The 24916-nt window shown below is 45.7% G+C and overlaps 1 protein-coding gene across 1 annotated transcript in view; it reads right to left on the bottom strand.

Annotated features, from left to right (window-relative positions):
* BGN (biglycan) overlaps positions 1-24916 on the bottom strand; it is a 43502-nt gene that overhangs the window by 15387 nt on the left and 3199 nt on the right. The window contains exon 2 of the mRNA XM_081894606.1: positions 811-1060. Within this exon, the coding sequence (XP_081750732.1) occupies positions 811-1051 (241 nt within the window). The 5' untranslated portion in view covers positions 1052-1060. The remainder of the gene's footprint in view (positions 1-810; positions 1061-24916) is intronic.

The following is a 24916-nucleotide window of genomic DNA, read 5'->3' as shown; positions in this document are numbered from 1 at the left end:
GCAACCTAAGGCCCGGGGGCCGGATGTGGCCCAATTGCCTTCTCAATCTGGCCCACGGATTTTTACATGAGTAGAATGTGTCTTTTTATTTAAAATGTATCTCTGGGTTATTTGTGGCGCATAGGAATTTGTTCATCCCCCCCCAAATATAGTCTGGCGCACCACATGGTCTGAGGGACGGTGGACTGGCCCACGGCTGAGAAATGTTGCTGACCCCTGCCTAAGAGGGTGGAACTGAAGACTGCAAGATGGGGGCGGGCAAAAAACCTGCGGCCCTTCAGTATGGTGTAGTGGTTAGCATGTTGGAATAAGATCTGGGAGACCAGAGTTAAAACTCAGCCATGAAGCTCACTGGGTGACCTTGGACCAGTCACTGCTTCGCAGCCTACCCTGCCTCTCAGGGTTATTGTGGGGATCAAATGAGGAGCCAGAGAACCATGCGTGCCACCTTCAGCTCATTGGAGGAAAAGGTGGGCTATTAAATGCAAGGAATAAGTAAAATAAAATACAGTTTGACCACAACACCCATCATCCCTGACCATGCAAGTTGGAGTCCAATGGGATTTGGAGGCTCCCCTTTCCTTGTGTATAAGAGGCAGTTGGGCCCCGAGTGTGTGACTGAAACTTGGACCACGATAGCAGGCTCCATGCGCTTCAAGTTCCCCAACAATAGTTTTCAGAGTAATATGTTGAGCCCTTTTGTTAGCTCTGTCTACCTCATCCAGTGGCACATCACCTACTCCCTGTTTGCAACAGAACTGAGGCCCCCAGAGTCTTCGGCTGCTGTTTTGCCCCCGTGCTCCTACTCACCCAGGTCAGAGCATTGCACCACCCGGAGATGGCAGTGGCAGCCAAAGGGGCAGAGGCCCGGATAGAAGGGCACGGTGTCCTCAGCCTCAGCCCCTCCTGACGTAGGGAAGATGCCAGACGCCTCTTCCTCTTCTTGGACGTTAGGATCATCCATGGAAAAGTCCCAGAAGCCTCTCTGCACAAACGGCAGGTCACCGCTCACCAGACCCAAGAGGGGCATCAGCAGAAGAAGGTGTTCCATAGTGGGAGCGGCTAGGCGAGAATATGAGAGGGAGAAAGAATGACAGAAGTCAGATTGTGCTGTGAGGGACCGAAGATGTGAGATCCACAAGGCCTTTAGAATCATGGAGCGTCTTAGTGTTCATAATCAGCAGGGCCAGAGTGGCATTGTCTGGCACCTGCTGTTCACTTACCTCATTGCCCACTGCAATCCTGCCCCTCCCTCCTGAAACTCTGGCCCTCTGGCACCTCAGACTGGGCTTTCCCCATTTTCTGTCTGGCCCAGAGAGTCTCTGTTAATGGTTTTCTTAATGGGTTAATGGCGTGGCCATTCCTGTCATGGTTCTTCCGTCAGGCGGTTCCCAGGACACAGGAAAACTGACTTAAAATCCAACCCCTACTAGACCCATGAATTTATGGGTTTACTTACATTCTTACCCTTTACTGAATCAAGATATTTTAGGGGAGCCTTGCCTCCCCAACTTATAATAATATTGTCCTCCATATAACTGTCCTTAAACTATGTTAACGCGTGGAGAGCTGTGCCCTGGCCTGCCTTGTCTCCCTTTGGTCTTTTGTACAGGCACTTCCTGCTCTGGTACTGGAAGTGAGAGGGGCAGGGGATGTCTCCAGAAGGAACAGACGGTATGGATGTAAAGATGAGAGAGAACGGGCTTATCCAGACTTTCTTTTGTGCTGCGTTTCCAGGCACAGATCCATGCTTTAAAGTTCTGGGTCTGAGCTGTGGAAAACCTGAATTGCCTAGAAAGTGCAGACCAGAAGGTAGGTGTGGATGAGCCCAGAAAAGAGCGTTCAGCTCCTCTCCTGTTTACATAGGATCAACCTGCTGCTCTGTTTTACATGGAAGCAGCACAAATATGGCTTCTGACATCACATCTACGTAAATTTGGCCATTTCCTTACCTACTTTACAAGGTTGTGGTGAAGATAAAAATGCAGAAAGTACCACATATCAACCTGCAAACTGCTTGGAGGAAGGATGGGATGTGTACATGTCTGTGTGTTCATGCGTGTGTGCCTGCCTGTGTTTCCAGATGGGGGTATTAATGTATAATGTATTTCAAAGCGGGGTCTCAATACTGTAAACCTGTTGCTGGAACATTGCAAATGGATCATTGGCAGCAGTTTGCTTCTCAGATCTGCTCCAAAAAGGGTAACTTAGGATCAAATAGAGTAAGAAAAAATGCAGGCCTGCATTTTGGTGACAATGACGTCATGTAGATGCTGCAACAAACTGCATGCATGAGAAGCACCACAATAAAAGCACCCTGTTCCTATTTTTGTGGCCCTCTTGTTCCACACCCTCCCTGCACATGGTAGGAGATTATGCTCTAGGCAAGACTAGGCTGTATGGTAAATAACAGTGCATGCTAATGAATATATAACGATATAAATCCAGTAAGTAAATGGTTGAGGGAGACATGAATTGAACGAGGCACTTCCTATTGACCTGACCATGTCAGGAATTGAAAAACAGGGTGGGTGAGTGACTGAACCATGAGGGATTGATGAGGGAGCCATGAATAAGTATCCATAGGAAGGAAGTGTGTATGCAAGAGTGTGGCCAGTTGCAACAAACTGACTGTGCACAAAGATCTCTCGAATCTGCCCGCAGGGGCTGCATTCACAGCCTGGATCCTGGCCTGTGGTCCTGGCCCACCAGGACTCTCTCTGCGTGTGTGTGTGTGTGTGTCAGTGTCAGACCCTGCAGTTTGCAGCTGCATTTTGTTGCCCTCTATTCAGTCTGCGACTTGGAACAGGGCAGCAGGCAGCTGTAACATTGCTCCTCTGAGGATGCCAACTGGTTTCTGCCAAGACGCATTTGAAAACATTAGTAGAGAGGGTTTGCCTTTTTCTGACTGCACAGGAAACATTACTGGGACCTGGGGGCGATGAGGGGGAGCCTCTTGAGAAGGCTAAATGCCAGCTGCGGAGGTTTAAGTGCGTGTGTGTGTGTGGTTTCAATGCATAGCCCACCATATGCTAAACAAAAGAAGGTAATAAGGTTACGGTCACTGCCATGAACAGCCCACTCCTACAACTCTCAAGCTCATATCTCTTATGGAAAACAACGCATTTGAGGGAGTACCTTTCCCCCAGGCTTCCTTTGTATTTGGGACACTATCTCGATCTCTACTCCAGCCTTCGCTAACCCCTCCAGATGTTGTTGAACTACAACTCCCAACAGCCTCAACTAGCACAGCCACGCTGTCTGCAGCTGATGGGAACTGTAGCTCAACAACATCTGCAGAGCACCAAGCTGGTGAAGGACATTCTACCCTGAGATTCTTCCATAGCGCCAGTTGTTTCTCTGTGCTTTTGGAGACCCCTTGCTTCAAGTCTTCCACTCCCCACCTCTGGTTTGTGGTCATAGAAAAAGGCAATGTCTTCTGTGAAGAGGTTGCTCCCCCCCTTGTATTTTTGTGTTGTACTTTTATGTTGTGAACCACCCTGAGACCTGCAGATGAAGGGTGGTATACAAATAATAATAATAATAATAATAATAATAATAATAATAATAATAATAATAATGTGACCGAAATAAGGCAGTTTGTTGCCACATGGTTTACTACTGGGCTACCTTTTCATTCTTCTCTAAGACTCTTGTATCATCAGGTGTTTTGCCTTAGCAGAACAATATTTGCAGTTCGCTTCTCCCAGCTCCAAGCAACCTTTAAACAGATTTTTCCTCTCTGTGGTGGCTACTATACTGTGGTGACCTAATCTCACATCTGGTCTATGACATCTGTATCATCTGCCTTGGTGGCCTTCCCTCTGCAGTCAGCTCAGGAAGCTAAACTAATATTTCTTATTATTCAGCTGTCATCATGTTAAGTCTTTCCTTGAATCCTTACGCTTGCTGCCAGTCAACGTCAGGAGTCCAGTCCTCAGGGTGATGGTGCCAAATGTGGGTTGCACAAAGGGCTTTTTTCCAGATGGACCTTAACTCCGGCACCTCTCAGGTGGGCGCCGTTGCCTTTATAAGAAAATAAGGGAGGCACCTCTTTTTCTAGAAAAATAGCACTGGTTGCACCACATTCCTTCCTCTGCCCTCTCCTCTTTATTTTTAGAGCATTTCTACAGAGATTTTCACTTTGATTCAGCTTACCTTCAGATATGTTACACACCTTTGCCGTGATAAACTATAGAATGCGAGAAAGGAAGATACTGAACGAAGGAGAAATTGTAGTGCTTTAAAGCTCAGTAACATGTGTGTTTCAAATCTTAATAAACATGTAAGAGAAAAATATTCTAGTCCTCACATTTACTTTTTTTAAAAATCCCTCTCTCTGTCCCTGAGAATAGTTGTCTCCAGTGCTTTCTTCTCTAGAAAAACAGGTGCTGGTACTCACCATTAAGTTTGGTTACAGAAAGTGTCACGCATTTTAACAACAAAAAAGATGTGCTGGTACAGAGTACCCTTGAGTACCCCCTGAAAAAGAAGAAGAAGAAAAAGCACTGCTTGTCTCCATGCTCAAGCCCTTTGGCACTCCTGAGACATTGCTTCTCTTTAATCAGAGGGAAATGAAATTAGGACAGAGGCTGCTTCCAGACAACCTGCTTATTGGGTGTTCATCCTGATTTGTTTACACAGAGTTTGTGAAGAGGTAAGATGACACTGGTGCTTATTGAGCATCCATTCCTATATATTTCCCCATCATTTTCCATATTGCAAGAAGTCTGTTTTTTGTTTCGGAGGAGGAAGCATTTTTTGTGCATGCAAGATTTCTGAATCAACTTTAATTGGTTTGTGTTGTGTTCTTAAATTTTGTGTGGTTGCATGTCTGCTCAGAGTGCCTTTTGGCAAGCGGACAGAGTATAAATGGCTGAAATCACCCACCCCTTCATTTGCCATTTGGCTCTCCCCTCACTGTTGTCAATTATTGAAAATTGTTCTTTATCCAAAGCCCTCTGGGTGGGGAGGGATGTGACCTCTCTGTTCCATGCAGCACCTAATGTACCCATGGCTGGTAATCATTTTGAGCACTGGGATTTGGAGAACTTTATATGTTAAGTATGGGGGGCCCACCCAAGACATTTTGCTGGCTGAGGCAGAAAAATCCTGAAATGGCAGCACATACCCTTTATTCTGTTTAATAGGGAACTTGGTCCACCAGGAAGGTCCCCTGCACAAACTCTGTCAATGATTAGGAGCAGCACAAGAGCTTTCCTGTTCAATTTCAATGAGGTTTTGCTGAGATAATAGAATCACAGAATTGCAGAGTTGGCAGGGACCACAAGGGCCATCTAGTCCAACATTTGCTCCTTTCCTACCAGAGCTATCTCCATCAGAAACCACTCAAGCTGGTGCTTAGAGAAGCATTACCTAGCATCATATAAACCAGAGGTGACTGACTTGCATCTTTTACTCCATGGGTAGGCAAACTAAGGCCCGGGGGCCGGATCTGGCCCAATCACCTTCTAAATCCAGCCCGCAGATGGTCTGGGAATCAGCGTGTTTTTACATGAGTAGAATGTGCCCTTTTATTTAAAATGCATCTCTGGGTTATTTGTGGGGCATAGGAACTCATTCATTTTTTTTCTTTCAAAATACAGTGGTACCTTGGGTTACATACGCTTCAGGTTACATACGCTTCAGGTTACAGACTCTGCTGACCCAGAAATAGTACCTCGGGTTAAGAACTTTGCTTCAGGATGAGAACAGAAATCATGCTCCAGCAGCGCGGCAGCAGTGGGAGGCCCCATTAGCTAAAGTGGTGCTTCAGGTTAAGAACAGTTTCAGGTTAAGTACGGACCTCCAGAATGAATTAAGTACTTAACCCGAGGTACCACTGTATAGTCTGGCCCCCCACAAGGTCTGAGGGACAGTGGACCGGCCCCCTGCTGAAAAAGTTTGCTGACCCCTGTAAATCTACTCTTTTGTGTATATGTGTGCTTAAAACATTTTAGAATCCTTGTGGTTCACCAATGTGCTGTAAATGTACGAAGCAAAAATGTACACCTTTTGAAGATGCAAGGCAAAGTGCATACAGATAGAAGTTGTTTCCATATCTGTGGGGCTTATAAAGATCCACTGTTCCTGCTTGCATGTTTGGCAAGTTCGCTTCCACACATTCCCATTCCTGTGTTTGCTACCAGTCCCCAGGCACAGTGATTTCCCCTCACCCTCCAAGTACATATAAGAACCTTATGCCAATTCTGTATGGCAGGTGCAGCTCCTGACAGATGGATGGTGGGCAAGTCATCCATGTTTAGGGTCACCATTGCCAAAAAAGAGGGTGCAAATTTGCATATGGTCATTTAGATATATTTAGAAATAATAAATACCGTATTTTTCACTCTATAAGGTGAACTTTTCCCCTCCTAAAACGTAAGGGGAAATGTGTGTGTGTCTTATGGCGCGAATGCGGGCTGCGCAGCTATCCCGGAAGCCAGAACAGCGAGAGGGATTGCTGCTTTTGCTGCGCAGCGATCCCTCTCGCTGTTCTGGGATTCAAAATATTTTTTTCTGGTTTTCCTCCTCCAAAAACTTGGTGCATCCTATGGTCTGGTGCGTCTTATAGAGCTAAAAATACGGTACATCTGGAAAGGATTACTGTCATTGAAACAGAAGCACATCTCACCATGGTAGAGGAGATGCCACACAACTGATATGCCTGCTCCCTTTGCTGACCAGGTGCTGCTAACTGTTGATAGGAAGTTTCAAGGCTCCCTTTCTATTGCTCCTTATCTTTTCAACCAGACTTGGCGCAGGACAGCCTTCCCAAGGGAGGACACCTTCAAAGAGAGGCCTGTCCTCTGGCAGCCATTCAGAATGGAGGATTGTCTTCTGTATAGCAGCACACACAAGACACCCTGTCCGCATTTCCCATTGCATATAGTTTCCTATAGCAAGCCAAATCAGCACTGTTTATAGCTATAGAAGTTTATAGACACCCGGTCCTTAAGAAAGGAGCGTTCCTTTGCCTAGGTTGTGGCGTCCTGTAATTCTCTGGGGCTGAGAATAGCAGGACTGTAATTTACCAGCTATTTTCGCCTGCCTCCTGGCCTGTAGTGGTCAGAAAGAGACACATCCCTTACCTCCCCACCCCCACCCCCCACGAGGGTTTCTTTGGACTGTGCTGAACGGGCAGGAAAACGATGGGAGCCTGCCATGGATTTAGTTGGCACTTCTCTCTCTCTCTCTCTCTCTCTCTCTCTCTCTCTCTCTCTCTCTCTCTCTCTCTCTCCCCACACCCCACTCCCTACCAATTCCCCCAGGTCTTTAGATGTGGAAAATTATAACAAGTCATCATGGGTTTCCAGATGGCAATGCCTGCCGAGAGGTGAGATCATTGTGACTAGCTTGCGCAGGTCCCACGCCCGCTCTCTTACTGTAAGGAAGTAGGACTCATGTGAGCTGATGTCATGCAGTGAGTGTGCTGTGCAAAGTCTCTCCACTGTCAAAGCAGGCTTGCCTGCTTTTCATTTCTATTTGGACATGGGGGCTGCTTATATGTATATGTTTTAAGCCCATATTGGTGGACTATTTCTATTGCAGGTGTGAGCCAGGGGCAGCCAATGTGGCACTCTCCAGATGTTGCTGTACTCCAACTCCCATCAGCCTCTCTTTGCAGGGCCAATGGTCAGGGATGATGGGAACTGTAGTCCAAAAGCATCTGGCTCCCTGCCCCAAGTGAGCTGATTATGTTTCTTTTTCGTTTTGTTTGCCCCCCCCCCAAAAAAGTACTAAAAGATAGAGTTTTCCATTTTTTATGTCAAGATATTTGGCTCTTATAGGCAGCAGTGTATTCGGTCAAAGTCCAGGTCCCACAGTTCAGGGAGTTGGGGGCACCAAGAGTGGAGGAAGAGGGGCAGCTAGGCCTGTCCATAGTTACTGGTGCTCATTTTATTATTTTCACTTCTAAAATGCACAATAAATTGTGTTTATTCTTAAGGAAGCATGTTTAGCAGGAGGGCAGCAGAAGCCAACCCCATTTTATTCACATAGCCATGATGGTAGCAGGATTTAAGTGAATTTAAAATGCAAAAGCTGCACATGCTCAGAGTATTGTTTTTAAAATAATCAGGGTTGGCTAGGGTTGCCATATTTCAAACAGTCAAAATCCGGACAGATTTCCAAATTACAGTGGAAACATTGTGTGCTTCCCTTCAGTACTGGAGACTAAGATGCAAGAAGTTCTTTCAGTGAGGATGACCACCACTTAGGATCTAATCTTAAAAGCCATGTTCATGAAGTATCTTTTCCAGACCTTGGCGAATACTAGATTTGGAAACTTCAAGCAAAAGGTCATTAATTCTTCCCAGCCCAGGGTCCTAGATTTCACCAGGTGGAGCCTCCCTATTGTTACTCTGTGTCATGGACACATCTGTGTGAATGCTGCAACTCTGCAGGGGTGCAAAAAAAGTAGAGTGTGTGGCACTTGGCGGACTAAGATTTCCAGCAGCCAAGAGTTCCCCACTTAACTCTTTGATCCTCACCATCGCAGAGAATACATTATGGGGAAAGAAGGAAGCTTGCAACATGATGTCAGGTGACTGGCAGGTTGGCCCATGGAGGCCTGGTCACCTTCAGATCCAGCTCTCATACCAAAAGTGATTCTCCACCTTTGTTTTAAGAACTGGTGACAGGTTGCTCATTTTCTTCCTCTGTTCCCTTCCCCCTTTTCTTTTCTTTTGTGTAGTGTTTTTTACATTGTAAGCATTAAGGTAGGGACTCTCTTGTTTGTTATGTACGGTAAGTGTTATGTACTGAGCTGAATCCTAGAACAATAGGATCCAGAATGCAGCAGTCTGATTGGTCCGCAGGAGCCACCCAATCCAGCTCCAGGTGGAAGGGAATCAGCGACTTGATTGGCCTGCAGGAACAGCCAGTCAGAGACCTGGATGAAGTGAATAAGCAACCTGACTGGCCTGCAGGAGCAGCCTGAAATTAGCCAATCACGTGGGCCCCATTGTGTAAATAATGTATATTTAGCCAAGACAGTTTTGGGGAAAGTTTCATTCATTGCTACTATGAGCTGAATAAAGAGCATGAATTTCACACTCGACTCTGAGTATATTTCAGTAAGCCACTCTGGGAAGTTTTTCAGCTTCAAAATGGGGTAAAAGTGCTTTAAAGAAATAAACCCAGAAGTAGGTAGCAAAAATGAGGAGGGAGGTTTTGTCTCAGTCCCTGGATTCTTGTATAGTAAGATGTAATGGTTTGCTCAGGGCTGCGATTCCCAGTTAGGGCCTCTGTCTGTCTCACGATGCTTCCTTTCTGACTGCTGAAGGGTCAGGAGCCAACAGTGGAGACCTAGCCAAAGGTACGCCTGGAAACTGCAAATCCTGAACCGGCGTCTGAAATTAGCAGAAAGTCTGAGCAAGGAGCTGTTACCTTTGGAGAGGAGGCTGTGCTAACATACACTGCTCTGCTGATGGATCCCTTTTTTCCTTGGACACTTGCCTTTCTGCAGAGTGTGCTTTTATTTTCTCCACACACACACACACACCCTTAAAAAATAATAATACTGTTTAAAGAGGCAAAGGTTTACAACATTACTACAGGTTCCAGAGACAGGGAATTTTCTGTACAGAGCCAGAGGCTCAAAGTTTCCTGGATGCCTCAAAGCTGGAAGTTCTTTTCCTTAAACCCAAATGTATGGCGAATTTGGGTTGTGAGATTGCCCAGTGCTTAAAGGGACTCTTTTCTTTGTCTGGGCTTTGCCCTAACCCTTTCCTCCTAATCCTAAATCTAAACCTTGGCTCCCACAGAGAGTGACCAGCTGCGCAGGCTAGCAGATTTAAGGCACCTGCACCTTAAATCAAGGATGGGGAACTAGATGGTCCTCTTGCACACAGGCCTCAGCAGACGTTTTGAGATTTTAGAGGACAGTGTAACAGAATGCTGGTGCACCTGCCCATTCTAAGAAAATCTTCAAATCAGAACAATAGCCTCAGCTTCAAGACTGGGCAGAGATTGTTTCTCATCAGCTGAAGTCCAAAAGATCTGGAGGATACCAGGTTAGTGAAAGGTGGTTTCCCATATTAAATAGTGCTACTACCAATATTTGGTTCCCCTAAATTATACCTTCAGTTTTTCTTAGAACTGAAAACCCATATTCTAGAAACAAAATGGCAATTGTCGCTTTTTTAGTTTCTGGCTCAAACGCACGTCTATGCCAGGAAGGTCGATTATCCAAACTCTAGGCTGGTTTGGGACAGAGGCTGCCATGAAGCAGGCTGCTTCAGGCAGCAGGATTTAGGAGGATAAGTATATGATGGCAGGAACTGCTGTCTGACACTTGAAAGCAGGAGTTTGAACTTTAGGCTGGCAGGGTCTGGCTTATTTTTTTTTCCTGAGCCCCCAGAGCCAACAAATGGAGCAGAGGACAAAATTTCCCTATGGAAAAATGTGCTGGGTATTAAGAATTAAAGAAAATGGTACCTCTGAGCACATATGCAGGCCAGGAATTTGTAATCAGTACCAGAACCAAACTCACATCCTTCCACACCAAATTCCACTCCTTTCCAACCAAGCATTCCTTTTCAATAATCTTTCTTTTTGGGAAGGGATCTTTTTAATTGATATTGTTAGAAAATTGGAACACAGAAATACTTTTCAATCCACTGCAAATCACCCAGAGTTCTGCCAGTAGATCCCAATCTATGTTCTTGCCACCCCCGATTTAAAATGTTGGCTCTAGAATAGAGGAAGGTGCCATTTGGGTTCTGCTTGGGCAGCAGAAAGTCCTGGACAAGCACAGCTTTGATATTTTGCAGAACAGAATGGTTTGGCTGATCCATTCTTACAGCTTCTATGGAGTCAAGAGGTCTTTCGCCAAACTAGAATTTAAGAACAAGCTGAAGGAAGTCTATAAACAGTATTGTTCCCTGGTACACCCCAACTAAACATCAGCAGAGCCTGAAAAATTATTTAATAGCTTTGCCAACAAATTCCCTTTGAGGAAAGCTCATACCCTCTTTTAGTTAACATAATCTGCTGTTTTAGATGGAAGATTTACCAACAGAATAATAGAATTGTAGAGCTGGAAGGGACCCTGAGATTTTTCTAGCCCAACTCCCTGCAATACAGGAATCTCAGCAGAGAATCAGCAGGGCTGCAATTGCAGAACAGGATAAATAAAACTAGGTATTCACAGAATTATTTCATTGTCCTATATGTGAGGATTATGAGGAGTGAGAGTTTGGGTCCAATTTGCAGAAAATTGATTTTCTGTTTTCAAAGAGAAACAGAAAATAGATCTTTCTGTTTTCAAGCAGCGATTGTCAACAAAGTGGCTAATTTTGTGTTAGCCTTGATGAAACCAAAGGGAACATTTAACGGCTATACCTCTTTCCTTTGGATCAATTATATTTTGGTTTGTGCAGTTATGGATCAGTTCAATTTTATCTTGTCTGCTTTCTATAAGTATGATTTCTGTCAGTTTTGTTATGGACTACAGCTGAACAAACACCTTTCTAAATACAAAATATCACAGGAAACTGAGCAGCTTCCAAATTGAATGGATATGACTCAGAATACAGGGTTTGGAGGCATGTGAAAACAGAGCTGATCTGAATGTACTTTGGGAAACATATTTGGTTTGAACCTGGAGATGGGGAACATCTTCTGTTCTGCCCTGTATTCATCGCATGCAGCACAACTCTGTTCTGCTACAGTTTGTCTTCCACCAAAAACTATGTTATTTGACTTGCTGTCTGCTGTGCCAAAATAACTTAACTTGTGCAATTTACATACTAAATTACATAAGTAACATTGTCATCTCATTATTCTATCCCATTCATTTCAATGCAAAGAAAATGCAACACAAATGGGGAAGAAAACATAGTTAATTTTCATTTTCAGACCAAAGGCAACAAGAGCAGTGGATCCCAATTGTATTTGCTGGATTGATTTAGGTTCTGGACATTGGAGAAAAAGGTGAATGTTGGCGATTTCCACTCCCTTTTCTGTTTTATTTTTCCAGAATTATCCTGCATCCCTATTGCCGGGCAACTCTTAGCTGGCCAAAATGTTCGTTCTAATTACACATTGGTGGTATCCAGACACCCCTCCTCTCTCATTTGTGCAAAGAAGGCATGCAGGGAGGGGGAAGGTCTTGCAAGGGCAGCACAAGCGAGTCCTGCCCTGTACTGCCGGTGTGTCAGGAGGGAACCGTGCATCCCAGTCTACAAATTTAGTGCACAGAAGCATACCTTTGATCCTTTTATAAGAAGCCTTCTGTTGACACTCATCACGAGCCCCACCTGCCCTGCTCACTGAAGCCACTAAGGAGAGCCTTCCTGCATGCCCCAGCTTGATCTCCTCCTTCTCAGGGATGTTCTCAGGTGGCAGGGAGAACGTCACATGCCTGAATGCTCCTCCACATGTCAATCACTGTACATGAAAAGTTAACACTGCCACTTCCCGTTCGCAGACATGTCTAGTGCAAATTATTTTCCCCATTATAACTCAGAGCTTTAAATTTTAGGCCAGCCACCTCATTTTACTTGTATTGGCATAGCAAGCAGGCATGCCAGATAAATTGTACACAGGGTGACAAAGAAGATGTCAAAAGTGACATCAAATGTTATATTTCAAAGGTCACGTGTACATGCATGAGATGGCTTGGGCTGCTTTTGGGGAAACTGTCACAGCTCTCCAAATAATGTTCCTTTGGAAATGTGTCACACCAGAGGTGGAGAACTTGTGTGGTCTTCCAGTTGTTGTTGGACTACAACTTCCACCATCTTGGACACTTAGCCATGCTGACTGAGACTGATGGGAGTTGGAGTCCAACAACATCTGGAGGGCCACAATTTCCCCATCCCCGCAATACACAAATAAAGTGGCCACATTCAAACATCACAACAAACTAGAGTCAAGCCACTGTCATCAACTTGTCCGTCATTACTAATTTTTTCATCATGCTTAATTGAAATAATGACCCATTTTAGAAATCTTTTGAAGAAAATCCAAGATTTCCCTGGAACACTATTTGAAAATTATTGTTGGAAATTATGATGGCCCACTTTTTCTTGGATCAGCAGAAGCTGCAGAGGGGGTGAGCTTGCTAAAAACTCCCTTCCCCCACTGGTAGGCTTACTCGGTTGCTATTGGTGTCCTCCTTCCAGGGTTTGTGGCTGGTTGGATCAGTCAGGTACTAGGGCCTGACAGGACTGACCTGCCCCTGCCATTCATCTCTGCCTCTGGGTGCAGTAAGAAGGAAAAGGGCTCAAGCAGCATGTTCTAGCAGAGGGCAAGATCCTTAGGTGTTTTGCAGGCCCAGCAAAAAATTATGAAGGCTCTCCTGATGAACAGGGTGATCCTGAAGCCTCACGGCACAAATGTCACCTCCTGTAAATATGGTAGGTACCACTGTGGCAGGAAGGTAAACGGCGTTTCCATGTGCTCTGTCACTTATGACAGTGTTCCATGTGCCAAAAGCAGTTTAGTCATGCTGGCCACATGACCCAGAAAAGCTGTCTGCGGAAAACAATGGCTCCCTCAGCCTGAAAAGCAGAGATGAGTACCACACCCCAGTAAATTTGACTGGACTTAACTGCCCAGGGGTCCTTTACCTTTACCTTTACCTTTAGTTGAATGGCATGTTAGAAAAAGAAAACTTTAAAAGCCATGCTCTTTATTTATACACATAAGGATTTGACCATCTTAAGTGTGTGCACATACACACACCATGAGCCCACAAAGTGTGGAGTGGCCATTAGATACAGATGAACCTTTAATCCCTTCCAGTTATGAATCTGAAGTAAGCAGTGGAGGTGAGGGGCTTATATCTGAGTCGTCTGCCTTGGGAATTAAAATGTCTTGGGCCATCCCTATGCTCAGTTTATTTTTATTATAAATTTGTATCCTGCTTTCCCAAAATTGTTGGAGGTGACTTTTCTAGAAGTTATAACTTTAGAAAGAGGCATTCTCTCTCAGTCAGCCTCCCTCTCTCACCCACTTGTTGTTTTGCACTCAAACTGGTGGTGCTGAAGAGTGCCCCTCAGGATGTTGGGACTCAACCCAATAGTATTTTGCACACCTGGAAGTTCCTTTCCTTCTTTTACCTGGAAGGGCCCACTATTCTTCTATACTCTCAACAGCAGCCTGCCATAACAGCTCAGGTACGATTCCCACCCCCCATTTTACCTTCATGCTGCGAAAGGTGGCTTGATTTTTATTTCTTTTAAATCAAGCTACTGTTGTGGGCACAGGAGCAAGGCATGGGGGGAAAGGTGGCCACGCACTCAGCACAGCAGATTGTCTCTCTTGGAGCAGCCCAAAATTTGAATTATGGCCTTTCCATGTAAGAAAAGAGCTGCTTCCAGTAAAAGCTGCTCTCCGCACAGGCCACAGCCAACAATTACAGGAGGCTGGCGTCTCTGCCGAAGCGCTTCACATCCCTTCCAAATCCACAGCCCCCTCAGAGCCCACAATAGAAGCCTTTATATCCCAAGATCCGAGTGTTTGCGATTACAGGCGGGGTCACACCCAGTTCTCCGTTCCAGTTTTGGAGCAGACGCCAGGATGGTGGAAAACTCTCCCTCCCTGGCATCTGGGTCCGCTCATGCAGCACTAGGCAGAGACAAAACACAAGCAGGACTGACCAGTGGAGTTTGGGAGAGAGAGAGAGAGAGAGAGAGAGAGAGAGAGAGAGAGAGAGAGAGAGAGGATACTAGGTAAGGGAGTAGCAGGCTGGCCCAGATGCCTTGATCACTGCGGCAGAAAATCCCAATGCCATCATCTCTCTTCCATTCATTATCGTGGGCAGGATTCGTCAGGATGTTCTCCTATGCAAGCCTGACTGACATGGGGAGTGTCATGACCGCATGATTTAGTTATTTGTACAGAGTGAGAAAACCTGTGCAACTCAACTTGCACAATTTACATAAATCAAAGATTTCAGCTACAAATTGAGTCCACCAGTAAACAAACACAAAAATTCTGAATATGCTTGTCATTATTGTTAAGCATTTAAGGTACCCCTGCCCGTACGGGCCAGTCGTGTCCGACTCTAGGGTTGTGCGCCCATCTCACTTAAGAGGCCGGGGGCCAGCGCTGTCCGGAGACACTTCCGGGTCACGTGGCCAGCGGGACAAAGCTGCTCTGGCGAGCCAGCACCAGCGCAGCACACGGAAACGCCATTTACCTTCCCGCTATAAAGCGGTACCTATTTATCTACTTGCACTTAGGGGTGCTTTCGAACCGCTAGGTGGGCAGGAGCTGGGACCGAAAGACGGGAGCTCACCCCGCCGCGGGGATTCGAACCGCCGACCATGCGATCGGCAAGCCCTAGGCGCTGAGGTTTTACCCACAGCGCCACCCGCGTCCCTTGTTAAGCATTTACTTGACACTTAAAAAATGCAGAGCACCCTACTATCTTGGCCTGTTGTTACAACAGACCCTGGAAGTAGAAATTAATTAATATTATTGTTTTACAGATAAGCAATTTAGTTTTAGAGAAAGTTACTTATTTACCGGGCATCGGAGGTTGTGAAGGAAGTTGAGCAATGGTCTTCGAGCTCAACTGAATGAATCAAGTCTTCTTATTAACCTACAAGGGGCTCACTTTGAACCATACAACAATGATATCCTGTTGCTTCACTCTTGTGCACCAAATATGGTTCCTCCTCAGAAGGTAGCCCAATCCTGCTCTGAGCCACTGTGGCCTTTTTCTGCGAGGGTTGCAAATTTGTTGTGGGGAGGGGCATTGACCTGCCCCAGTCCCTTTCACAATCTGAAGTGTTAACTTTTAAGCCCATTAAGATTTTATTGGCATACATATAACATGATGCTTATTTTTTGCATGTTAAGCTGCTGTTAAAGGCACGGGAGCAGCCAAAATGTTGGCTGCCTTTATCCAAGCTAATACTCCCATCCGTCACCTGAGGTCTTTGCTGTAACATGGATGTGTCTGCAATCGAGACCATTGGCAGTAATTTGGGAAGTAAATATCTGAGGCTATCTCTGAGTGCTACAAGCACCGAACTGAAGATGCTGGCAAACAATTACTTATTTTTTAGGTAAAGGTAAAGGTACCCCTGACCGTTTGGCCCAGTCGCGGACAACTCTGGGGTTGCAGCACTCATCTTGCTTTACTGGCCAAGGGAGCTGGCGTACAGCTTCCAGGTCATGTGGCCAACATGACTAAGCTGCTTCTGGCGAACCAGAGCAGTGCACGGAAACGCCATTTACCTTCCCGCCGGAGCGGTACCTATTTATCTACTTGCACTTTGACGTGCTTTCGAACTGCTAGGTTGGCAGGAGCAGGGACTGAACAACGGGAGCTCACCCTGTCGCGGGGATTCAAACTGCAGACCCAGGCAAGCCCGAGGCTCTGTGGTTTAACCCACAGCGCCACCTGTGTCCCTTACTCATTTTTTAGTCTTGGTCAGTTTTAGTCTTGGTCCGGAAAGACAAACTCAAGCTGTGTACTGTTAGCACTCATCCGTCCCAAGAAGCAACTGCTGCATTAGCAACACCAAAGTGACCGTCCCAGGACACAAGCCTGGGCATATGGGGTGTTAGGGGAGGGGATAATACCTCTGATGGAGAACAGATCATGCTCCTTCTGGGGTAGTTTGTCCACCTTTAGTCCCCACTCTCACCTCAGCTCTCACCTATGGTGCCTAGAAGCTGTCAGCGTGTGACAGTGGCCAAAATCCCAGCTAAACCAGGTGAGAGCCGCCGATGATTTGGGGACTTTCCCTGCATATGAAGACAGGCTCTGGCAGATTGAGTCCACAAGACCAATAGTGGTTCAAGAAGGCAGTTTCTATGCTGAGTACACACTATACAATTAAAGCACATTTGAAGCAGGGTTTTCCCCCCTGAAAAAAACCTCTGATTGACGTTTGGTCCAATTCTGCTGTAAACAGTGGGTTTTCCCAGGGGCAAGTGGAAGTATGGGTGGGGCCTTGCTTCTACAGTGGTGATGGGATCGTGTCCTCCACAGTGGGGTAGTGGGGTTACCCACAGTGGGGTAGTGAGAGGGCCATCGCCCCGGGCACAGTTTTCGGGGGGTGGTGCATCAAGGCACCCTGCCCCTTCATGAGCAATTGCATCCTCGGCTCCCTCCAGGTGGAGAGCAGGTGAGAAGGACGCAGCAGGCTTGCCCCCTGGCCTGTGAGCCCAGCTCTGCTTTTCCAAGGGGTGCTGCTTGCAGGGAGGGCACAGTGGGCTGTTGCGTCCTTCTCACGGTGCCCTCCTTGCGACCCCAGCACCCCTTCCAAAAGCAGCGCTGCAAAGTGACAAGGCTCATTGGGCACCCTGAGCATGCCTCGCTTTGCAGCAGTGGGCAGAGGACTGGCCATGTGGCATGCCCAACTCTGCCTTCCAACAGAAGGGAATGGCTGGGGTGGAACAGCTACGGCTTGAAATGCTGCTTGAAATGGCCTCCTCCATCTGCCTTACGAGGTTGTGCAATTCACACCCCCCAGAGGCCTGGCTAGAGTCCAGGCCTGAGCACCTTTTGGAAGAGTTAGAAGCACTTCCTGCATTTTGAGGCTGGTTTTTTTGGGGGGGGGGATGAGGGGCTTATGCCGACAGGTGATGGGAGACTTCCCAGGCATTTAAATCTGATTATATTTTATTCCGTCTTGTTGGGAGGTATGCTTTTGTTACCCACCTCAAACACCCAGGATGTGGTAAATAAGCTTTAAACCCAAACAAACTTCTAAAAAGACCGACTCCAGTTGGGACTGAAGCCAGTGTGCCTCTCATGCCCTCCAGCAACCTAATAATCCTAGAAATGTAGAACTTTGTTCCAGGGCCAGGGTTTTTTTTCAGCCGGAACGCGTCGGAACTGTGTTCCAGCGCCTCTCCCCATGCCATGCCTCTGGTTCACATTAAGATTATCCCTGGAGCGCAAAGAGGACATCCTCTGTGGGCACTGGAGAGGGTCTTCTCGTGAGCCAGAGGTGCACCGGGGCTTTAATGAGGCTCTTCCCAGGCTAACAACTGATGTGGGGGGGGGGGGAGCTTCCCCTGCCTCTGCTCTGTAAGACTTATGCAAGTCTCTCTGGCTTGTGCAAGTGAGCACAAGGGAGAGGGCAGCTTGCAGGGCAGACCTGCAGGGGAAAGGCTTCTATGCGCATTAGCTGTGCTGTTCACAAAGCAGCCCTCCTTCTTCCGCTGGCCGGAAACAGGAGGGACAGGGCAGCATTCCTGCACCGTTTTTTCTAGAAAAAAAGCACTAGCCGGGGCATAACAGAAATTAGGGCTCACCTGCCCCAGTCTGTTTTCAGTGCCAGAACTTTCACCCCTGCAACTTATTTATTTTATTTATGGAATACATTTACATCTTTTCTCCAAAGAGCTCAAGGCAGCATGCATGGGTCTCCCTCCCTCCCATTTTATCCTCAAACATACTGATTTTTTGGAGGAAGCAGATTTATTGTGCAAGACCACCCAATCAGCTGTAACAGAGCCATGTAAATTTGCCGGTATGTGATTGCATACTACTCAAAAATAGTGAGTCTGGAAGAGCCCTACGTTCCCCAGTCCTAATCTGACAATGCAGCTACTACATCACACTGCTCCAAGATGGGGCAGGAGGAAGTGGTTTCATGACATCACAGGCTCTAACCAATCAGGGCAGCCCTCAGTTGGCTCATGCTGCAAGCATGCTCACTTGGTTTTCCCTGAACTCAGTCCTGGAGAAGAGAAAGTACATGTGATACACTGTGTTTTGATGTGCTTCCACAGCACCCGCATTGTTCATCATATTTATATCATATTTATATACACTCTGGAATGAGAGTGGGGCAGTGTTATCAGAGGAATTAGGTTCTGGGCAGGATGTAGCCTGGGCACCTCTGTTTTTAACCACTGGCTGCAAGTAACCAGAAGTGAAGGAAAGGCACTCTACACATGCTCAGAGGCCCACTCTGCTTAACTTTTTCTATATCACCTATCTCTGTTAGCCACAAAACCTGCCAGTTCTACCATCCACAGCACTCTGCGACTCTTAATTTATCTACCTTTTTGCAGTATTGCTTTTCTGCTCCCCAGTTTTTCTTCCCCAATCTGCTCAGTGTTTATTTTGGCCTTGAAATTTCCCAAGTGCTACCATTCAGCAGTTAAGGGTTTGAAGCAGCTGCATTTGTCTAGAAACTCCTTGCAAGAACTCAGCTGGTCTGTGTATTAGCTAACAAACCATATGGGCTGCATGTTGAGAATATACATTTTACATCCACAAAATCAAAGTGAAACCAAATAAGATCTGGAACTTCTTTTCAGCCTTGATGACTGTCAATATAAAATTCTCCACATTTTGCTTGCTTTACTTCTGCCTTAAAAGTAATATGGATGAATGTTAAAAGACTGTGCTGTGCAGAAATGTGAATTACCATATTTTTCGCTCTACAAGACGCACCAGACCACAAGACGCACCTAGTTTTTGGAGGAGGAAAACAAGAAAAAAAATATACTCTGAATCTCAGAAGCCAGAACAGAAGCCAGAACAGAACAGTGAAAGCAGCAATCCCTCTTGCTGTTCTGGCTTCTGGGATAGCTGCGCAGCCTGCATTCGCTCCATAAGACACACAAACATTTCCCCTTACTTTTTAGGAAGGAAAAAAGTGAGTCTTATAGAGCAAAAAATATGGTAAGTTTCTCTGACTTTTAGCCTGGGCTGAGAGGGAGACCTAACTCACAGCCTGCAATCTAACCCCATTAATTTTCCACAGCAGTGTCCATTCACAGCTCCATTGCATTCCAGTGAGACTTGCTCTGCAGAACTTCTTAATGGGTTGTGCCCTCATGGTAAGTAGAGAGGCGGGTGGCATTTAGGAAGAGCCTTGCTAGATCAGGCTAAAGGCCCATCTAGTCCAGCCGTCTGTTCTCACTGTGGCTGTCCATAGAGGCTGTCCAGGCTGCCTACCAACTGGTATGCAGAACCGTATCATCTCTGGCCATGGAAGCACAGCAGAACTTTTGTGGCTAGATTTAGATTTCTTGCCACAAGAAAGTATTGCACCAGCCCTGACCGTGCTCCTATCCTGGCACTTTTACAGTTACCCGAAATGTAACTGCCCAGATCCACACAGCTCCCTCTGTGTTACAGCATTCTCCCATGCACTGGTATCCAGCCAGATTTTGCTGTTTATGAAACAAACGTAGGAGACCAGGCTTTCAGTCATCTGTACTCTTTCAGCTCACCAAACTGCCCTCCCCTTTACCAAAGGGAGGCATCAAAACTCCACGCCTTACATTTGTCTCTAAACCGCAAGTAATTTGGCTTCTGTCCGAACATGTAACCATTTTGGGACGGGATTATATTTTTAACAGCAATGCCAATGAGAGGACATTGTGCAACATAAGCCTGCAATCAAGCAACCCTCCAGATCCCAAGAGCAGTTCTGAGTGATTCTGTCTACAATAGAGTCCTAAATATTCCAGCTGTCAATATTTTCAAAAGTAGGTTTCCAGCCCTCATGGTTGTGATGGCTAAAAGCTATCACAGAAAGCCCAAGTCAAGTTTGCTATTTCAGATCTCCTGAATCAAATTTCTTTTATAAGGGGAGGAATCTAATTAATCAGAGTGAGGATAAATGTTTCGTGATCATATAAATCTCAGATTTAAGAGTCAATAGCCACGTTTTCACATAAAACTAAGCCAATTTATGACCTGGGGCTTGCTCACACTTCCACTTGTCCTGCTCGTTACTGTTGAATCACAGCAAATGTCAGATTGAAGTTTACCTGGTTCTGCAGTAGACAGAAGGTTTTCTTGGGGCTACGGCAAATGGAAAACTTATTGGACCCAAGGACAAGTGGGAAGCCACCCAGAGCTGTGCTTTCTAGGCACAGAACAAGCCAAGAGTGGGTGAGCCCTTAAAGGAATGTGCTGGAGGAGCATAGCAGCTGAGTAAGCCAAGTCTTGCTTAGCATGTCATCAGAGCCTCAGATCATGGTTAAGCTCTCTCCTCATTAACCACCATCTATAAAAGGTGAAGGTAAAGGACTCCTGACAGTTAAGTCCACTCACGAACGACTTTGGGGTTGCAGCGCTCACCTCACTTTACTGGCCGAGGGAGCCAACGTTTGTCCGCAGACAGTTTTTCCAGGTCATGTGGCCAGCATGACTATGCCGCTTCTGGCGAACCAGAGCAGTGCACAGAAATGCCGTTTACCTTCCCGTCGGAGCGGTACCTATTTATCTATTTGCACTTTGACGTGCTTTCGAACTGCTAGGTTGGCAGGAGCAGGGACCGAGCAACGGGAGCTCACCCGGTCGCAGGGATTCGAACCACTGACCTTCCGATCGGCAAGCCCTAGCCTCTGTGGTTTAGACCACAGTGCCACCCGCATCCCTAACCACCATCTATAGCCAAGGCTTATTCTTGGCTGCAGACAATGCTTAAGGAACCTTGGCTTAGCTGCTGCGCTGCAAGCTGCCTGATGGGAACCAGCATGTTTGAAAAATTCCAGTAAACCATAGTTTGCCTTACTGTGCTAAATGAACCTGGTGACTGTGGTGTAGTACAATGGGGAGTGACTGTAGGGCATGTGTTTGGCATGTAGAAGGTGCTGGATTCATTTCCTGATATCTCCAGTTTTAAAATGAACAGGATACTTCTGCTAGAGGTCTACTGGAGCTCTGACCATTTTTCACTTTACTATTTCACATTTTAACTTTTGAGCCATTTCTGCACACATTTGAGAAGATGCCATTATATGCACTTTGAGCTATAGCAGTTCACCTTCCTAATCCACTACAAAGGAAGTGAGTACACTGCAATAAATAACAATGACTAAATAGTACTCTTTCACAACAAATCTGCTTCCTGCTCCTATAACTACAATGGAAAGTAGTTTGATGGTGACATTGCATAACCTCCAATACTGTGAAAAATCAGAATGACTGCTCAATATTGGGGGGGGGGGGGATTCAGTTTTGTTTGCCTTCTAAAAAGAAATTACCTAATTTGCATTTCTTGAAATGATAGGTGAATCAAACACAACTAGCCTTCAAAATTTGCACTTGTCCAAATTTGGAGCTGCAAATCTCCAACAGAAATACATTATATTAGGGGAAGGTGTGCATCAAAATGCATATATTCATGAAAATAGCATACAAAAAACATTATATCGGGGAAATTATTTGAAATAATGTGTTTTATTAGTCACAACTGCATACAAATATGTGTTTTTTAGGAGATGGTCACACTGAAATGCTGACAATCCCGCACCCAAAAGAATGCAATTTCAGTGGAAATACAGTATGGGGAACCAAATTCAATATTAGCAAATGAGAGAATGTTGACATTGACCAACTCACCCATTCCTACCTAGTACTGTACATGCTTTGTCTATCATGCAGCTGTCATTCAAAGCAGGCGATACTGAAGTTAATGGAACAGTAGTCTGACCTGGGGCTTGCTCACCTTTAAGAGTTACTTAGCTGTTAATCTACTTTTCCCACATTCAAATTAGCCAGAAGAAATATCAACCTCAGATATGCAGAGGACACAACCTTGATGGCAGAAAGTGAGGAGGAATTATAGAACCTTTTAATGAAGCTGAAATAGGAGAGCGAAAAAATTGTCTGAAGCTCTACATCAAAAAAACTAAGATCATGGCCACTGGTCCCATCACCTCCTGGCAAATAGAAGGGGAAGAAATGGAGGCAGTGATTTTACTGTCTTGGGTTCCATGATCAATGCAGGTGGTGGCAGCAGTCACGAAATTACAAGACGCCTGCTTCTTGGGAGAAAAGCAATGACAAACCTAGACAGCATCTTAAAAAGCAGAGATATCACCTTACCAACAAAGGTCCGTATAGTTAAAGCTATGGTTTTCCCAGTAGTGATGTATGGAATTGAGAGCTGGACCATAAAGAAGGCTGATCACCAAAGAATGGATGGTTTTGAATTCTGGTGCTGGAGGAGACTCTTGAGAGTCCCATGGACTGCAAGAAGATCAAACCTCTCCATTCTGAAGGAAATCAGCCCTGAGTGCTCACTGGAAAGACAGATCATGAAGCTGAGACTCCAATACTTTGGCCACTTCATGAGAAGAGAAGACTCCCTGGAAAAGACCCTGATGTTGGGAAAGATGGAGGGCACAAGGAGAAGGGGATGACAGAGGATGAGATGGTGGGACAGTGTTCTCGAAGCTACCAGCATGAGTTTGACCAAGCTGTGGGAGGCAGTGGAAGACAGGAGTGCCTGGTGTGCTCTGGTCCAAGGGGTCACGAAGAGTCGGACACGACTAAACAACTAAACTACAGCAAGCTGTTAATCCACTTTTCCCACATTCAGATTAGACCAAAGTTGTCCACACCCTCACATATTAGAATTTGTATATTTGAATTTGCATAGCCTTTCCCCTTTCATGCCAGCAGGCATTCCCTTTTGTGTTTGTCCCTGCCTTCTAATTAGATTCTGTTGTGCCAATTAAGTACCAACATGGCATGTACATAGAGAGCTGCAGATGTGCCCTGTTATTGTTGTTGTTTTAAAAAAATCCCCACCCAAGAAGCAGGCAAAAACACACAGCTGTAAATTTGCTTGTGCAGTTTTCTGGTTGTGTGCAAATCAGACGGACCAAAATAAAATTATTCCTCCATTCAATAGCACCTCTGAAATAGTTACAAGTACAGCCAAAAAAGAAATGAAAGCATTGAGGAAGGTGTGGGCGTGGAAAGGGGAATAGCAGAAAGTGACAACTGAGCCTTTCACCCCAAAAGACTGGAAAAACCCAAGTGATGTGGTCTGGAGCCTGCTTTTTCCCAATTTATTGGATTATCTCCATATCATGTAAACCCTAATGTTCTGGTGGGAAGCATGAGATTGGTGTTGTTTGAGAATAATTTCATGTGGACTATGCAGATTAAATGGGAACACAAACAGCTGCAAACACATAATAAACTCCACTGTGGGCAGTCCCCTGAGTGTATGTTTCGGAGAGCCATGTGGAAGCTTATCAGGGATTCCTCAGTGATAACAACAATAAGAGTGACAGCTTGAGTGACAGCATGCCTACTGCATCTTCCAATTTTGAGGTGGGAAGCTTTTGGTTCAAACTTTGCCTTTGCCACTGTTGCTCAGATTTAGCCACCCACAATATCAACCTGCCATACTGGATTGTTGTAAATGTTATAATACAATGTATGTGCTTTGAACATCCTAAACCACAGTACAAATGGTTAATGTTAGTAGCAGATTTTAGAAGCCCTAGAAATAAAACATGATTACATAATCATTCACACAAACACACATGTGGAAGTAGGACCCCTTTATTGGACAGATGTTCTGTCCTCCTTCGTGTATAGTATTTCCTGGTATATTTGATTAAGTATGAACCAGGGGAGCCAGTGCAATCAAGGGAGCTCAGATTCACAACAGACAAAAGGACCCATCAAAGTGCAGTGGACTGTGGGGTTCATATAGGTATTCTGCCTCTAGAGGCAGACTGAGAGTTGTGATGCTAATAAAACCAGCCATCAAGGCACTTCCAGACTGTCCCTGCTTTCAGGTGCAGTCACGTCCCAACAAATTTTGGTTGCACAATTACAGTTGATTGGGAGGTCTCATTCAACAAGCCTTCTTCCCCAAAAGACCAAACATTTTGCAATATGAAAAGTGACAGGAAAATGCGGGGAAGTGTGGGGTAACATTTGCTTTGATGCGATGTCATGTGACTTTCCCACAAACAATCAAAATGAATGCTCATTTAAAAGCAATGTTGTCCAATCTCCCTGCAGACAAAGCAGGATGAAGCTCAATCAGCAGGTTGTCTGAACCTGTGTGATATATCTGCATCACTAGTGTGACATAGATTGCACACATGGTGTTGGTAGAACCGAGACAAAGCTTTCGCCAGCAGCGTGCCATATCTCTAATGGAGGGTTAAGAAGCATTTGAGCTCAGCTCAGAGATAGGGTGGTGAGGAGAGGTTGTGCCTGAAT

This window comes from Podarcis melisellensis (genome assembly GCF_964234715.1).
Source record: "Podarcis melisellensis genome assembly, chromosome: 17".
In the NCBI taxonomy this organism is placed as follows: domain Eukaryota; kingdom Metazoa; phylum Chordata; class Lepidosauria; order Squamata; family Lacertidae; genus Podarcis; species Podarcis melisellensis.
This window is presented reverse-complemented; position numbering and strand designations above follow the sequence as displayed.